Below are 18,370 nucleotides of genomic sequence, written 5' to 3'. Positions count from 1 at the left end.
GTAAATTAAGCGCAATCACTAGTAGACAATGTCACAAAGTATTGGTAGAAATTAAATTTCAGTGGTCTTTTAGTTAAAACCCTAAATAATGATGGTAATCAATCTCCTCACCCCTATCTTGGTTATAACTTAGACCCAGAGATGTGACTTAAATTAAACTGAAATTGAAATACAGATACTTCAAGGTAGGTACACCCAAACAGACTAACAAAAACTTAAATAAACAAAGATGTGTCTGTAACATTTTTCTGAGAGCACAAGTCATTGTGTGGTAGCTAGATTGGGTAGACGGGATTCTAACACTGCGTAATGACTACAAACTCATTCATCAATTTGAAAATTGATACCATATGCAAGCAAGAGTGAAGAAAAGAAACGGGAATATAAATTGTTATTTATTTATTTATGTTTGGGATCTTAAACTTTCCAATACAAATTTAACTTGCTGGTTTAGCCTTAATATAGCCTCATTTGTTTCTGCTTACCATGATTTTCATACATTCTATTTACTTTCCTTTGAAAATTTCAGTGTTCAACATTTTGGGTATGTTGAACTGAGATCTTAAATTTACCATTTTTTTATGTTTGTAATTGCCAAGGAGTGTTATTTGCTGGAGAAAATAAGGAGAAAATTATAGTAACTATGACGAAGTGTTTTCATAAGGAAACTGATGCTCTTATTTCAGATTTGTTGGAAGCTATTATGAATTTTTTAGTGTACACTTTTTTAGAATTAAGTAGTTAATGTAGTAGAGTTAACTGAATTTTTGAGTCCTTAAAAGTAATAAAGAAAAACTTTGTCTCAGTTTTTAAGTTGTTTTAAGAGTTAATAAAAATAAAAGCACGTAATTTCTCAGTAAGACTGATGATTCTTCTATATTATATATACATATAGTCCATATAGGTATAAATTGGATATATCTCTTAAAAGCCTAAAGGGGAGCAAACATGTGTAATTGTTTCCTTTGCAAGGTGTGCCCTGTATTGCTGTGTTTAAATATCTGAAAGCTTCTACGTTGCTACATGAGCATCTCTGACAAATGACACTATGGTTGCCAAAGAGAAAAGTTTCCATATTTAAAATTCAGTTTAGCAAATCAACATTTTCTATTCCCTTTTCGAATGTCTCTTATTATTCTGACAGATCACTATTTTAAAGAAAACACAAACCACGAATTTATTTGACTGTCATGAAGAATTAAACATGAAAAAGTTGAGACGGTTGTGGCTCTCGCTTTTCACTAAAACCACCTGCTATGGGTTTAAAATGCAAACTAGATCAAAACCACTACAAACCCTGGGGGTTTAATTTACATGCTGAATGAACCGGCTTGTTTTAAAAGAGTACTTCTTTTTTTTTTTTAAACTTTAGAAGAAACTTGTACATCTATCTCATTTGATCTTTCACTAGCCCTGTGAGCTAGAAAGACCAAGAATTATCTCTATTTTACTGATGAGAAAATTGAAACAGAGGCTTAATTGACTTCCTTCGGCTAGTTAGTGCCAGAAATGGTATTAAAGTTCCAGGCTTCTGTGAAAGCCTCTGTCCTAACCTTTAGCTCTAGATCCATAATGTTATCCCAGACCTCTGTCCTGGCCCAAATTCTAGAATGTAACAGTGATGTGCTCTCTCTTGATTCTATAGCCTTGTGAGAGACAATTGTGAAATATTTAGGATTTTGTAAGCTGCTGTTAAACCAATGCTAGCTTGAAATGGGCCATGGTGGGAATACTTATAGCATGGAAATCAGGAAGTACTACAAATCAGGGGTTTATTTTTCCCCAGAGAATTGGTTTACCTCTGTACACTGATTGTATCTAAGTATAAATTGAAGGAAAATAAACAATAATAAAAACAGAAACGATAATGTAGTATAAATGTAATTTTATGGATGCAATACTTACCTATGTTAGAGGTCAATATTTCTTTGTTCCTTAATTTGGAAATTAGCTTCTAAGCTGTGAATAAATATGGACAAGACTTCAGGAAAGGTTGAATTAAATGAGTGTTTTGGGTTTTCCTGGTGGTGCAGTGGTTAAGAATCTGCCTGCCAATGCAGGGGACATGGGTTCGAGCCCTGGTCCGGGAAGATCCCACATGCCATGGAGTAGCTAAGCCCGTGCCACGACTACTGAAGCCTACATGCCACAACTACTGAAGTCCGCGCTCCGAGAGCCTGTGTTCCGCAACAAGAGAAGCCACTGCAGTGAGAAGCCCGCGCGCCACAACGAAGATGTAACCCCCGCTCGCCACAACTAGAGAAAGCCCGCACGCAGCAACGAAGACCCAACACTGCCAAAAATAAATAAAATTTAAAAATAATAATAAATTAAAAAAAAAAAACTTGAGTGTTTTGAGGACCTTTATAAATCCTATCCATTCTTTAAGAACTAGGTCAAGTGCCAGCCCTTCAAAAAATTATGGCAGTTGCCTTGCTTTTCCTATCTCAGAACCTCTAGTAGGTTTAAAATAGAGCCTCATACATTGGGACTTATTTACTCTGTGTTTCATATGGATTGGTTTTGTCTCCTTAAGAATACAGTAAACTCTTTGAAGAGTAGGACGTGGACTCTCCTTCTTTCTTTATTTGAATTAATATTTAATTCAAATATTAAATATTTTGTACTATTCATACTGCTTAAGAAACAGCAGTCATCAAACAAAAGTCTCTGCCCTTATGGAGCTTAAAGTCTAGTGAAGAATCAGGAATTAATTTAAACAAATGAGAAACTACAACTGTGGTAAATACTTTGAAAAATTGTGTATAGTGCTGAGAGTATCTGATAGTGGGCTTTTATCTATTCACAGAGGTCAGTAAATGCTTCCCTGAGGACACAGTGATTGAATTGAAATGTGAAGAATGAGAAAGAATTAACTGGAAGTTACTAGGTCTTGAATATTCTTTATGCAGGCTTTCTGTGCCCTCTCAATCTGAATTAAGTTCCCGTATTTTATACCCCCCAAGTGACCCTGAATTTTCCCTTTGTGATAGTAACAACAATTTAAAATTTTATATTTATTCACTAAATGCATGTTTTTCCCACTAGACTATTGGCCCAAAGCTAGGACTATGTCTCTTTTGATCACCTTGGTAGTGCCAGGATCCATCATAGTACCTGACAAATAACTCACACAGTAGTTGTGAATATTTCTACTCTTTGCCTTTGTCTTATAATAAAGCTGGGATATGTCCTACCTACCTCTCAGTTATTGAAGAGACATAGTAATGTAATATATACAAAAGTCAGAAAAGTAAGACAAGATCCAAAATAGTTTAGTGCCACAGAAAGCAGGAAGGGCCACATGTTCAGGGATGAATAGAAATAATTCAGGTGTAGCTGTACTGTCTAGGAGAAAACAAAAAAGGCCATTGGATTTGGCAGTAAGGAAGTTTTACTTATTTGCATTTATCTTGTTTGAAGGAAATTTGTTCAATTTGTGAAACATTAAAATTGGTTTCTGAAGATAAATATCTGGTGTTAATTTAAAAAGTTGTTTTCTTGTGAAAAGTAAAAGGATTGTGTAAATGAATACCGTCTTGAAAAAAGAGGTGTATCCAAGTGTATACATAGGATGTTGTCAAATGTGCTTTGAAAGAAGGAAATAAGAAAATGGAAGGAAGGGAGGGAGGAAGGAAGGAAGTAGAACCAGATACAGGAAAAAAGACTGGAGGAAATTGACAGGACTGTTAAATGGTTATTTTTATTTATTTATTTATTTTAACATCTTTATTGGAGTATAATCGCTTTACAATGGTGTGTTAGTTTCTGCTTTATAACATAGTAAATCAGCTATACATTTACATATATCCCCATATCTCCTCCCTCTTGCGTCTCCCTCCCACCCTCCCTATCCCACCCCTCTAGGTGGTCACAAAGCACCAAGCTGATCTCCCTGTGCTATGCGGCTGCTTCCCACTAGCTATCTATTTTACATTTGGTAGTGTATATAAGTCCATGCCACTCTCTCACTTCGTCCCAGCTTACCCTTCCCCCTCCCCATATCCTCAAGTCCATTCTCTATGTCTGTGTCTTTATTCCTGTCCTGCCCCTAGGTTCTTCAGAACCTTTTTTTTTTTTTTTAGATGGCGTATATATGTGTTAGCATACTGTATTTGTTTTTCTCTTTCTGACTTCACTCTATATGACAGACTCTAGGTCCATCCACCTCACTACAAATAACTCAATTTTGTTTCTTTTTATGGCTGAGTAATATTCCATTGTATATATGTGCCACATCTTCTTTATCCATTCATCTGTCGATGGACACTTAGGTTGCTTCCATGGCCTGGCTATTGTAAATAGAGCTGCAATGAACATTGTGGTACATGAGTCTTTTTGAATTATGGTTTTCTCAGGGTATATGCCCAGTAGTGGGATTGCTGGGTCCTATGGTAGTTCTATTTTTAGTTCTTTAAGGAACCTCTAATGGTTATCTTTAAATGATAGGGCTCTGGGTGATATTTTTCCCCTCCGTACTTTTTTGTATTTTCCATATTTCTCAAGTTTTTTAATTTCATGAGCTTATATTACTTTCATAATGAAACATTAAACAAAGTAACATTTCGTAAAACTGACAATGATGAGGTTGAGTAGAATATAGAATTATGTTTATGTAGTTAGAGGTTCAGAACTATATTTAAAATTTTTCTTTTCTCACTTTTATTTGCTTACAATTTTAGTATATTAATGTTAAATGTTGATCTTTGTTTATATGTCCATCTGTACTTCTGGAGCCTGAGCTCTTTGGGGGTGGAGATCTTTATATTTCTAGCATCATCCTGGAAGTGACACATATTTTGTTGAATGAAAAACTTTAAAACTGAGATGTCTCAACCTTTTTACTGCCTTCAATCCATGTACCTTTCTTTTTTCAGAACATTAAAGTCACAATGAACGGTCATATTTCTAATCATCCCAGTGGTTTTGGAATGTATCCATCTCAAATGAAGTAAGTTGGAAATTTTATGTTTAATTTCTTGGTTTTTTAAATTTGATTTGGTGGTTGTAATTGTTTTGTATTTTCAATGAAAAGATCTCTTTCATTTCTTTATGTAGTTCATTCCTCAATATATAATTTCTTTCTAACACTAAGATTATGTTATTGTTAAAAGTTTACTGTGACTCATAAGAAAAAGATGGTTAAGTAATATCAACCCCAATGATAGTGATCTAATAGAAAACATTTTGTTCTGGTATTTTATGTATTATTGCTTTCCATAGTTGCATACATACTCTACTTCATAGCTTTCACTTTCTCTGGAGCATTCTTTTTTCATTATTCATAAAATATTTGCATTTGAGGAAAGTTAAATGTCATCTAGTCCAGTCTCTCAAGACATTTACCATTGTGTAAAACAAAAAAAGACAAGCCCCTATGGCTTTAGATATAATTTGAAATCACCGCCCTGACTTAAGTGGCCATTGCCTTATATATTGTGGTTAATATTGTTGTTATTTTCTATTGGCCATCATGGTATAGAGTTCCTTATTTTTCACAGCCACGTTATTCACATTTTTCAGAACCAGGTTGTTCACACTGCTTCACCTTTCTCTTTACAAAGATGATTGCAAATCCCTTTGGTGTTGGTCAGTAAGAGACACCAGGGGAGTATGTCAAGTGCTATCTTCATCTTGTCCATCAATTTATTCAAGCTAGAAAGTTTCGCCACACCCTCAGTTTTTTCCTTTTTCTTATAACAAATATCCATTTAATCATGAATTTATTATAATTTCTTCTATTAAGGAACTCTTGATTCTATCCCGAACTATTCTTTCTCTTCTAACTTTATTTGTGGCCTTTATCTCCTACCTGAATTTTTGCAGCACCTTTCCATCTGGTTACCTTGCCATTAATTCCTGGATTATTTTTCTTAAAAAGTTGTTTGGATCATGTTACTTCCCTGTATAAAGATATTTACTCCATCTAGAGAATAGAAATTTAATCCTTAAGCCCTCTATTTGCCTTCCCTACTTCTCGAGTCATTCATCTCTTCCAAGCACATCCCACTAGATGCTTTTCCCCTAGGGCGTCATGCTAGTTCTTGAGCCAGATCTACATGCTTTTTCCTCACTTAATTCTCCACCTGCCTCTAGAGCTGCTTTCCATTCTTTTAGATTCTGCTTAAATGCCCGGGAAGCCTTCTTGGGCATCCTTATAAAAATTTAGTCCTTATTTGATGTTATATCTATTAGTTTGACCCAGATGTCACATTCTGTTGTAACCATTTTACTTGTTTTATTTTTATTTATTTATTTATTTATTTTTCTTTTTTTTAACTTTTTTTTAACTTGTTTTATTAACAATACCCTCCCCCAACCCCGCCTTACCCCTCATTCTTCTAGATTTTAGGGCTTAATACATGTTTACTGAATAAATTTTTAAAATTCAAATAATATGTTTACTTCACATAACAGCAACAGTAAGCTAGAAGTACCCGGTAAAGCTGGTCACATTTAACGATACCGTGTTATTTTCATTAACTGCATTTTAAGTATTTGTGAAAATAGTGTCTGTTTCGTTACAGTTTAAATGATTGAGAACTTTTTATGGTTGGATCACTGCTCACAACTCAATTTAGTATGGCAAACTTAAATTCTTCTAAGGCAGCTTCAACCTTGTTGAATCTCCTTGGCTGTGGTTCTGACTTGATATTTGAGAGAAGGTTGCAGTTTGTACCAGCCTCCATCCACGGTGGGTCAGGATCCAAAAGCCTACTTCTTGACCGCATCAGTATCTGGCCCTTTTTTACAGAGCCGGTTGTATAAACTCTATATGTTCTTTAAAAACACATGGTGATTGCGGTGCACTGGAATTTTTATTTGTAGTTTTGACATTTTATTGCTTACTTTGGACTCTAACTCAGCACGATGACCTGTTTTTTGTTTTTTTTTACAGTGGCTACGGATCATCACCCACCTTTTCCATGGACAGAGAACACAGTTCAAGAGCAAGTGCAAAGGCTCTCTATGGTATGTTTGTGTATTTAATGGGGTATAATTCTATTTCTAACTACTTACTTTTTATGAATGACTTGCTCAAAGCCATAGCTTGAACCCATGCCTTGTTTATATTATTGGGAATGCAGTAGCGATTGATAGGTACGGATTATTTTAAAAATAATTTTTACAGAAGCTACCAAAGCCGTAATCTCTGCTGGCTGTCATACAATTTAGAACTACAGACGAAATGTATTCAGTACTTTCTAAGGAGTCTTTTAGCATGGTACCAGTACCTTAGGTGGATTTTCCCATCTAATTATGTATGGTATGTTTGTTTAGGTAGTATTACAGTATGACCAACAGCCCTTATATAATTTCTTTCAGAGCCTTCTCTAACTTCCATTGTCCTCCCTCTATTGTCTCACTTATAAATACTGTTGTTTTTTTTTAAACTTCAAATATAAAATAGAAGTCAATACTACAAAGAAGTTAAGGACTCCTGAAATATACCACATATGTTTAGGAAGGCATTTGCTTTCACAGGGTCTGCATGGCCTTTTATTATTATGGAACCATAAAGAATGAGACTAGTATTGTGGTTAAGAGCAAAGACACTGGAGCCAGACGTCCTGGGTGCAAATCCAGTTATTAGCTGAGCAAATTACTTTACCTGTCTGTCCCTCATTTTGCTTGTGTGTATAATGGAGATATCTTGTAGGGTTGACAGGAGAATTTAATGAGTTAGTACATGTAAAATGCTTTGAACAGTGCCTGGCAAGCAAAAAACACTGTATATATTTGCTATTATTGTTATTATCTACTATAGGAACCAATAGCATTTTCTAAATTTGAAATTCTTTTCTTTTTACATCACCTAGAGCTACAATATCTTGGCTGTGTAAGAATGACTCATTCTAAGGTTTTGTGATTCTTTCTCTGCCTATATATCCAGTGACTAGACTTTAGGACTCAAATTATACACTCATAAAATGGATTTTATACCGTACATAGATAACATTTTCTTGTGGCCTTGTCAATCTGATTAGCGTTGGTTTCAGTTCTCTTGAGTACGATATTGTGACATTCTTACCATGGCCTAGTCATTATGAACTGTATATCTAGAGAATATATTCAACAAATACTTATTTTGTGTTTAGTATGTGCCCAGCACAGGGCCGGTAACATATGGTCCTTGACCTTAAGGGACTTGCACTCTACAGAATGACTTGAAGAAACTGAAAAGGGAAAACCTTTTTTTTTTGTTTTTGCAAAGATAATCAATTCCTTCAGTCTTTCATTTCTAGACAGAAAGTTATTAACGTGTTTCTGTGTGCTTGGCCATGATCTTCACAGTCTCTGTTTCCATGTCCTTTGATTCATTTCAAAGATGAATAGGAGATGGTCATTGCTTGTGCACTGTCTTGGTGAGGTAGACTCGTGCATGTATTGTTATAATAAAGTGCTGGATAAGCTTGGATGGCAATGTGTATGAGGTGCAGATGGAGGAGGTGGGCAGGGTCAGCTCTTCTATGTGAACAGGGCAGGTAGGCAGGAGGGATTTCATACAGAGATTAAACTCTGAACTTCTCCAGGCATTTGTGGGGCTGGAGGGTGCTGTAAACAGCTGTATGAACCCTTTTTAAACTAGACTATAAGCTCTGTGAAGGTGGGCCACATTTGCCTTGTTTACTTCAGGATTCCCTAAGCTTAGCACAGTGGCTAATGTATAACTTATGCTCCGTAAATACCTGTAGAATGAATACAATGCATCAATGAGTTGCAAACAGTTAAGTGTTAACTGGAGGGTTCAAGGTGGTGCACCGGGAAATAAGATGGGAAAAATAAACATGGACAACACTGGGAAAAATCACACTAAGGCATGTGGACATTGTTTACAAGGAATGGCCATTGAAGTGTTTTAACTGGGGGAATAATAGGTCATATCTGTCTTGGATCACTCTGGTAGCAGTTGAGCATGGATTTGATGAGCGTGGATGGAAGTAGGTGAATCAGAGGCCTAAATAATGTAGGTAAGTCAGATATCTAAATAATAGCCGGAAGATTTTTGTTAAGGAGAAAAAGTATTAATCATCTCACAAATACCATAGATCCAAAAGTCTATTTTCAGAAAGCTAAGAAAGGAATAAGGAATAAAAAGTAGTACTCACCTGCAAATGTTAATGTTTATTTTGTGTTGGGAGCAATTTCATAAAATCATAGCTCCAATGATTGAACCTTTAGCTTTTAAGCAGTAAATTTTTGTCTCTCCCGTTTTACGTATAAAGCAAGCTGAGGCTCCTTTTTAAGGTGAGGTAATTTGTCAAAGTCACAAAACTTTAAAAATCTTGATGGCGAGAAAATATAACAGTTAATCTTGTGTAGTGTGAGGCCAATGAACAGCATATTGGTGAAACAGAGGACATAAATAGAGGGATGGAAAGGGGCAAATGCAAGAGACATTTATACGGACGAGAGAATACTCAACAGTGTATTAGGCTTAGAAGTCAGAGGGTTTTAAGTCCCTTGAAGTTGCAGGTAATGTTTCAGTCCTCCTTGTAGCTAATACTCACCTCTCCCTCCCAGCTCTCTGTCCACAAACACACACACACAGTATGCCTTCTCTCCGACGGGCTCCCAGTAAATGCCTATGGAATGAATGGTCAGATGCATGAATGACAGTGCAGAAACATGTCCAGGTTTTGAACAAACCTTTGCAATGAACAAATTCTATTTGAAGTTTTAACTATATTTAGTTAACATTGGGAGTGTTTAACCTCCCAATCTGCATAGTTTTAACTTTCTTTTTGTAACTAGAAAGTTGGTAAAGGAGAGATTTGTAATGTCATTTACTGTGTCACAATGTATGCATTTTCTTGAAGATTTCTCCTTTCACAATGATTAAACCAGTTGAATAAATCCTTCAAGAATTCATTTGTTTTCATGGCTGGTACATGGACTTCTCTGGGATATGAAGGTATTATTTAGTGCACTGCAACATGAGTTTCACGGTAATGACCGCTGTTTTTTATACACTGACCACAGGCTAGTTACTGTATCAGGAGTTTCATGCAGCTTGGTCTTTTTTATGAGAACACTTTTCAGTCTGACACCATAATGTGCCATCCAGATTGCTTCAGGATGACTCTGAGAGAGGCATGGGTTTGGGAGGCCAAACGATCTGTGGCTGAATCATGGCACTTTCTACCAAAGGGCTGCCATTTTGAGCAAATGGTTTAACCTATTGGTCCCAGTTTCCTCAACTACAAAATAGAAACGATAATAATATTGTGATAAGTTTATATGAAAAAATAGAAGCAATGAGCCTATCATGGCAGTGAGGAAGGGCATAGGAGAGTCACTTTTTGTCCTGGGCCCTCAGATTCATCAAGGCTCTCAAATTTAATATTTTACTGTTACCTCCAAATGATGTCATACATCTAATCACAGTGATACTTTGACAGGATCAAGGGGTAATCTTCATCATATGTTTTTAAGCTTACATTCCAGATATCACTAGAAATTTTTTTTTTATAAATCCTGTAAATGCAAACTACACAATTATGACAATAAGTTAGCTTCTTTTAGATATGTGTTAATTGATTCAAGGAAAATGGTTAAAATGTGCTGCAGTTTTAATAACCTTATACTGTCCTTTCTTTATTATTGTACAAGAAATTTCAAAGCCAGCATGTCAGAGGCTCTGCGTCACTAAAGTCCCTGACAACATAAATAGGAAATACGTATTAATTTCTCTCTCCTAGGGTTTCTTTCTTTTCTTATCCCATGACAGTAACATTTCATTTGGCTCCTGTTAATCAGGGAATTGAAAATGTGATACATTTTTTTCCGGCTAGCCTGCTTGTCAATGTCTTGAAGCTTTAACATTGCTTTTAAGGGAAATGCTTGTAAAAAGTATTAAAAATTCCCTTCTGTTGGGGCCGTGGCTCCTGTAATCTCTTGTCCACGACTCAGAGGGTCAGTGGTGTGAACACGAGCTTGTGTACCGCCATGTGCTCTGAGGCTGCATTCCTTACCTTTACACCAAATCATTCAGGATCTTTTCCCTTTGGAGTATTTGAGGCTGTTTTTTCCATGTGTCTGGGTCCCAAGCAGCTTTAATAACCCCATATGAACTTTTCCCTGTTGGTAGCATGCCTGCTTCTAGCATTGCTTCTGATATGTGTGGGCTGAGAAACTAATAGGAAATCTTGTGAGTAGTGTACATAGGTTCTGAGTGGGGAATTGAGAGTCCTCCCCCGTATGCATTAAAATGCGCAAATTTTAATATTAGACATTGTGACATCTCTGTGTGCCACTCAGAGGGCTTATTTTATTTAAGTGTGGATTCTTTACTGTGTGCTGAACAGCTGAACTTCCTAGAAAAATAACTTTCCTTTAAATTAGATATTGCTGGATTTGGAATATGACCATTTACCATAAATAATCAGCTGTTTAAAGTCATCCTGTCTCCAGAAAAATGTAACTTTCACAGAATTATCATTTAGTAATTCTTTATTGTCATGACCAACATTTATAGTATTGTTGGGAGGCCGGGTAGTGAAAGGTAGTTTCATTTTACCTTAAGTTTGAACGTTTTTGTGATGTTAGCAAGTAGGAAAATATATGTTTTTTCCCTGCTTTCCTTTGTTCTTCTCAGGGAGGTACTGGTAAGAAGTGAGCATAAGTAATCCATAAACTATACAGTTCATTCTGTATGATTGACTTGACTGTAAACTTTCCTGTATTTTTACATAGTGCTTGACTCAACTTTCTCAGAGCAGTATTCCTGAATATACCACTTTTCTTTTTTTTTTTTATTTAATTAATTAATTAATTAATTTACTTTTAGCTGCGTTGGGTCTTCGTTTCTGTGCGAGGGCTTTCTCTAGTTGTGGCAAGCGGGGGCCACTCTTCATCGCGGTGCGCGGGCCTCTCACTATCGCGGCCTCCCCTGCTGCGGAGCACAGGCTCCAGACGCTCAGGCTCAGTAGTTGGGGCGCACGGGCCCAGTTGCTCCGCGGCATGTGGGATCTTCCCAGACCAGGGCTCGAACCCGTGTCCCCTGCATTGGCAGGCAGATTCTCAACCACTGCGCCACCAGGGAAGCTCACCACTTTTCTTAATAGATATCTACCCCACGTATTTTTCTTTTTGTACTTATCTTTCTTTTTCTTTCTGTTTCTCTCTGTCTCCTGATCTTGGTTTGGAACTAGGCTCTCTGTTTACTTGTCCTAACTGAAGCTCAGGCCAGCTCTTATACATTCAGGTGGCACTGAAGGGTTAAAACCCACTTCTCTTATCTCCATCCTCATTATTTACAAGGTGTGATTTACTTGGAAAAAATAAATATTCTAAGAAAAAACTTTTTGAAATTCTTAAGAAGTAAAAGGCCCTTGATTATATACTATCAGGAGGTTGGGCGATGGTAGAGTCAAAATTCTGCTTCATAGAGTATGTCAGTGCATGTGACTCAAAAAGACAGTTTGGCAATTTTTCCACCTTAGCTGAAAGTTCTAAAGCTTCTTTTCTCCTCGGGGATAAGCTATTTTAACGACTTGTTGGACTGGCCAATACAATTAATTCTTAAATAATGTAGTTTTGTAAAAATGACCTTGATTTTAAAAAGTTATCATGTTCAGATTCTGATTTGTTAATCCGTGATTATAGTTGCCTAGATAATGAGAGCTTATAATTTTTACTCAGTGCTTCTTACTGATTCCCACTAAGCCACCTCTCTTCTATGGAAATTATACACTAAAATAGCGAGAAAGGAATTCTCCTGTACTGTGGTTGAAAGTTTTTTAAGCATAAAGTAATATGAACTGTAGCCCATTGTTTTATTTAGGGAGAGAACTACTCGGCAGCTGCTTTTGTGTTACATTTTTTTCTTTTTAATAATCAAGTCCTTACTTTCGAAGCAACACTTTGTTTTCAGAGAAAGAGAAAATAACAATTTTCTGAATGTTAGCTGTTTCAAATCTTGCTCTCTTATGCATAAACAGCAATATAGGCAAACGAGAATTAAGGTTAAATGCTGAGACCTGCATATTATTATAGTTGTCATTGTACTCATTGAAGAGTTAGATGAAACCTAATTTTTTAAAATTAAGACTCTGTTGGGATCAGTTTTAGGTTGACAGCAAAACTGAGGAGAAGGTACAGAGATTTCCCATATGCCTACACAGCCTAGCCTCCTCCGCTATCACCAGCCCCCCAGAGTGGTACATCTGGTACAACTGATGAACCTACCGTGATATATCATAATCATCCAAAGTTCATTGAAACCTAAGGTTAAGTTCCTGATCCGGAAGTAGAATATCAGTTTTCGCAGCAGCATATCAACTCAAGAATGCTAAAATGATGTGTAAAGGATTTTCGTCTTTGGTGACTGAATTCTTCCATCTTTTTGGGTTTGTATATTGTGGTCCATGGGATAAAAGCTATTAGGAAAAACAGTGAAACACAATCAGTGGTACTATAACCAAGTAAAATTTGTTCCTGGCTCTAATTCATTCAGAGAGAGTGACTATTTGACCGTGATTTACGCTCTTAATTTGGAAAGAAAAAAATTTCAACTTGAGATAAGATGTGGTAGATGAGTTGCCACTTGCACAGATTTGGGGACAGTACCTTCCAACCTTGGCTGCACATTAGAATTGCCTGGAGAGCTTTTCCAAATCCCGGGGCCCAGATTACATCCTGGACCAATTACATTAGAATCCTGGGGGGTGTGGGGGGCGTGGGGAGCGCAGTATTTTTTTTTAAAGTTCATTCTAATGTGCAGCCAAGGTTGAGAACCATTGTTAGAGAAAGTGGTGAACGTCAGGAGAGACTTCATCTTGAGTATCATGGAGACTTTATTTAGGCTTTTCACACTGTTTTAAGGCTTTGGGTGAGATTTTTCAGGCTTAGGAGCATAATTCCTATTTACAGCTGTACTTGAGAATACATATGATTTTCATAAAAAATAAATGTACTATAATTGCCTTTTAGGAGCCTTCTTTCAAAATTTCCTATTAAAATGTGAATAGTAACTTTTTTTTATTCATTGACTTAAATCACTGAAACTACTAGTTTATTTATAAATCCATTTTATGGCATTTATACATTTTTAGGATTTTTAAAAGGTAATTTCTTGTAACACATACATCTTATTTATTGTGTAACATGAGAGAGAAAGAGCTTAGGAATTCCCAAAATGGATCCTTGATTTGGAAAATTAGAAATGGTACCATATTTTTTAGGCAATCAGAGTAATCAGTTAACATCATGCTGTTTATGAATACTATCAAATAGTGTTTTTCTATTTTTGTAAAGTACGTTTCTGTGGGATTGAGAAACTATGTGTTAGGAAATTTGGGGGAACAAAGTCTCGCTATCTCATAATGAGAATATTTAATTACAAAACATAATATTTTTGACCTTCAACTGTGTTTGCCAATCACTTATCTGAAAGACTCAGAAAAGCATTTGAACATCCTGGGGTTGCCATATCAAAATTGGAGACCATGGCAACCACTGCTATTTCTTTTAGTGTCCTTAGATCAGACCAGAGGAAACAGAACTACCCTCATGTTCTGGGTTGGCCATGGAGAACTGTGTTAGAATACGATGAATCAGGGATTCTGAAATATTGATTATTTCTAAAAGTGCTTTTCTCAGATATGTCCCTGAGTTATACATTGTATTTTAAAAGTTATAATGGTTTTCCCAAGAAAAACTATCCATTTGTTAATATCTCACATTGATTAATCCTCAGCTAATAATCAGAAAAATTATGGTTGTTCACTTTTTAAAATATGTAAATTAAGGTTTATGTTTTGTCATAACAGAATAGAAAATTTTAGGTGAAACCAGATGTTTCTTTTTGGTCACATTGTTTTGGTAGGACCAGATGGATTATACTTCTTCAGATCGTCATCCAAACAGAAAAAGAAAGGTAGCAGATACTGAATTTTGTAGTGTGTCTGTTTTTATTAAGTAACTTCAATGCTGCAAAAGCAAAAATAGAATATATTGGAATAATATCATAGTGATATAATATAAGGCATATTTATATTTTCATATAAGCATTAAGATAAATGTAAATGAAAAGTCATTACTTTTATCAAAGTTTAAAAAAATTCTATGTGTTAACATTCTTAGTCTGTATATGTGCTTTATATTTTTGTACTTGCTCTGCTTTTATGTTCAGCAGAACTTTTCAACTTCTGTTGTTTTAGGAAAATCTAAAAGTTTCTATACTACCTGAAAGAAACAGGTTTATATTTGGGGAAAAAAGTGGTTATTAGGAAAACTAAGGTGTGTGTGTGAGACAGAGAGAGAAAGAGATAGAGACAGAGAGACAGATAGAGAATTTTAGTACTGTAGGAGTCTTGAAGTTTGATCTTATTTAACCCTTGTATTTTACAATAAGGGTGCTGAGATCCAGAGTTTTGCCAAATTCAATCTCCTACATAGTGACAGAGCCAGAGTGAGAATCAAAACTCTTCTGGTTCCCACTTAGAGTTCTTTTTCACCATAGCATGCTGCTTTAGAAAAAATAGGGCAACCGCAAATTTACAAATAATCAAGTTGCTTGATTAGAAAGCAGCAAATACAAAATATTGCCTTCACATATTTTATTTTGGTTTTGCAGCATTTTACAAAAGAAAAACAAAGGTTGCCTTTTGCTTTTTAAATAGTTGGTGCAGAAACTTTCTACCTAACTTTCTTATTTTTTCTAACAGCTTATATCTACATTTCTGAGTATCACATTTGTGTGTTCTGTAGATGTGTGAAAATTGTTAAAGTTTAATGGCAGTGAGTATGATTGACTCTCCTTTAACACTCTCCATGGTGTGGATGTGGTGAAACATGTTCCTTGCAGTGTTCATTATTTTAATAATGTAGTCTAACTCATATAATACAGCATCTGTGACAGTATTTGCAGTTCCATTTTGTTCTCAGTGCATTAAAAGATGAAATTTACAAGCCAGTTTTTATCTTTTTGCCAAAGAAGAGGTCCCTGATTAATAAAATCTTTACACAAAATAACTTTTTCTTACAACATTAATAATCTTGTTAACCTTTGGGATTCTGAACATTTATGTTGGGTCAAATTGTTCTTGCATATAATGTAAGCTTTCTCATGACTTTTTCATTTAATGTGAATGATGAGTATTTTCAGATACACCACACAGTGGTGACTTACACTACTGTACTACTGTACTTATATATGAGATAGACTAGTTTTAGAGATGGCCACGAGACACTGATGTATGAACATCAGCCTATTCATGGGTAAATAATGGCTTTTTAAACTTCTTTTCCAGAACAAAGGAAGAATTATGCACGGGATAGTGTCAGCAGCGTGTCAGATATATCCCAATACCATGTTGAAGTAAGATGCTTTGATGTTTGCTAACTTTAGAATGAAGCTTGAGGGACATAAAAATTGGTAGTAAAATCAGAGTTATGTTTTATTTCATTTCTATGATGTTGTAAATTGTGTTGACCTTTTTTCTTTCAGATTTTTATAAAGCAGATGTTAAATATAAAAGTATCTTGTTAATCTGTTTTCATAGAGAATAAATTAAAATGATAACTACTCATTTATCATTGTCAGCCTTATTTTGGTTAAAAACAGGACCAAGCCTTCTATTTTGTATTATGGAATCTTCTTGAAATAAGCCTTGACAGTTTCAGTGGATGGTTTAGTTTTACTTTTAGTTTTGTCTAAAGTCATTACTAGTTCTGTTTAAGCAATGGTTTCTTTTTTTAGTTTTTCCTCTATTGCTGTCTTTTCAGATATTTGCTCTTAATTGGAATCTACTTGGGTGGACATTTGCTTATTATAATGGAAAATATTTAATCAGGGAGTAATTTTTAAACTGCTCTTATTTCCAAGTTTCTACCTCCTCAAGCATGCTTAATTACATTTAAACAGTTTTGTTTCAGTAGAGTGAAAAGTTTTGACAGTTGTTACAGACTAGAATTGCTGTTGCTGCTGTCAATTACCAACGTCTGTAGTTTTCAAGCTGCCTTGTAGATTGCCTTCTATTGTTCAGCATTTAAATAACCAAAATGGAATAAAATGGATTAAATAAAGAGAATGTTATTTAATCTGTTTAGAGTTTGTTTTTGTCACGTTTATGTAGTTCCACAAGGCTCAGTATTAAACAGATTTAGATATTTTATTATTCAAGGCATCATTTCCTCTATTCAGCAAAAACCTGTTTGACCTTATTATCCCTATAAGGTAACCATCAAGTTCTAGAGTACTTTGTATTTGTCTCTCCCCTCTCTACTAGCTGACTTCAGTTAGTTTAACTTTGCTATTTTTTTGGAAAATGTTTACTAAGAGACTGTGTGTATTATGTTTTTTCTTTTTGCCAATCGTAAGCACTTGACTACCTTTGTTCTGGATCGGAAAGATGCTATGATAACTGTTGACGATGGAATAAGGAAGCTGAAATTGCTTGATGCCAAGGGCAAAATATGGACTCAAGATATGATTCTTCAAGTGGACGAGAGGGCTGTGAGCCTGATTGATTTCGAATCAAAGGCAAGTTGGAAATATTTATACTATTTTATTTTCAAGAAAGTCCACAAATATTTATGTTTACAATTAGGTCAGGTTGTTTGAAAATGGGTAAAAATTTAGTAACATAAAATATTCTTGTCAGTTATTTTGAAGAAAAAATGTCATACTTTATGCATGCGAAATCATGTTTTTAAACTAGAGATAGAGGGATACAATGTTTTTTTAACCATGTATGATGAGATGGAAGAAGTGAGGAAAAAATGCATAGTGCTAAAATAAGGCCCCTGGGGGCTTCCCTGGTGGTGCAGTGGTTAAGAATCCACCTGCCAATGCAGGGGACACAGGTTCAATCCCTGGCCCGGGAAGATCCCGCAGACTGCAGAGCAACTAAGCCCCGTGCGCCACAACTACTGAGCCTGCGCTCTAGGGCCTGCATGCCACAACTACTGAAGCCCGTGCGTCTAGAGCCCGTGCTCCGCAACAATAGAGGCCACCGCAATGAGAAGCCCGCACACCGCAACGAAGAGTAGCCCCCACTCACCGCAACTAGAGAAAGCCCGTGCGCAGCAGTGAGGACCCAATGCAGCCAAAAATAAATAAATTAAAATAAATAAATTAAAAACAAAGAAACAATTGCGCTGATACCAAAAAAATAAAAAAATAATATAAATGAAATAAAATAAGGCCCCTGTAGGGCACTATTCTTTATGACACATATTAATTACATGCTAGGCCAAACCATATCCCAGTGATATGGTTTGAACCGCAGTGAGTGAATTGGGATAAAAAGGTTTGTGTGTATGTACATTAACTTCCACCAGGCCAACACTGGGCACCTTTCTTTTACACAGCTACTCGGGTAAGATGCTGGAGCTCTTAAAAAAGGCCTTTTCTGAGCTCCAT

The 18,370-nt window shown here is 35.7% G+C and overlaps 1 protein-coding gene across 6 annotated transcripts in view; it reads left to right on the top strand.

Annotated features, from left to right (window-relative positions):
- The window catches only part of EPS8 (EGFR pathway substrate 8, signaling adaptor), a 198,121-nt gene that overhangs the window by 123,622 nt on the left and 56,129 nt on the right, over positions 1-18,370 (top strand). For 4 of the 6 annotated variants that reach the window (XM_068559812.1, XM_068559813.1, XM_068559811.1 and 1 more), the window contains 5 exons: positions 4,878-4,951; positions 6,899-6,972; positions 14,831-14,881; positions 16,257-16,324; positions 17,327-17,488. In XM_068559812.1, coding sequence (XP_068415913.1) covers positions 4,893-4,951; positions 6,899-6,972; positions 14,831-14,881; positions 16,257-16,324; positions 17,327-17,488 — 414 coding nt within the window. In that variant the 5' untranslated portion in view covers positions 4,878-4,892. The remainder of the gene's footprint in view (positions 1-4,877; positions 4,952-6,898; positions 6,973-14,830; positions 14,882-16,256; positions 16,325-17,326; positions 17,489-18,370) is intronic. The other 2 variants (XM_068559815.1, XM_068559814.1) reach the window with 1 other exon arrangement.

This window comes from Eschrichtius robustus, chromosome 13, assembly GCF_028021215.1.
Source record: "Eschrichtius robustus isolate mEscRob2 chromosome 13, mEscRob2.pri, whole genome shotgun sequence".
Lineage (NCBI taxonomy): Eukaryota > Metazoa > Chordata > Mammalia > Artiodactyla > Eschrichtiidae > Eschrichtius > Eschrichtius robustus.
Note: the sequence above shows the minus strand (reverse complement) of the source record. Positions and strands in the feature narration are given on the sequence as shown.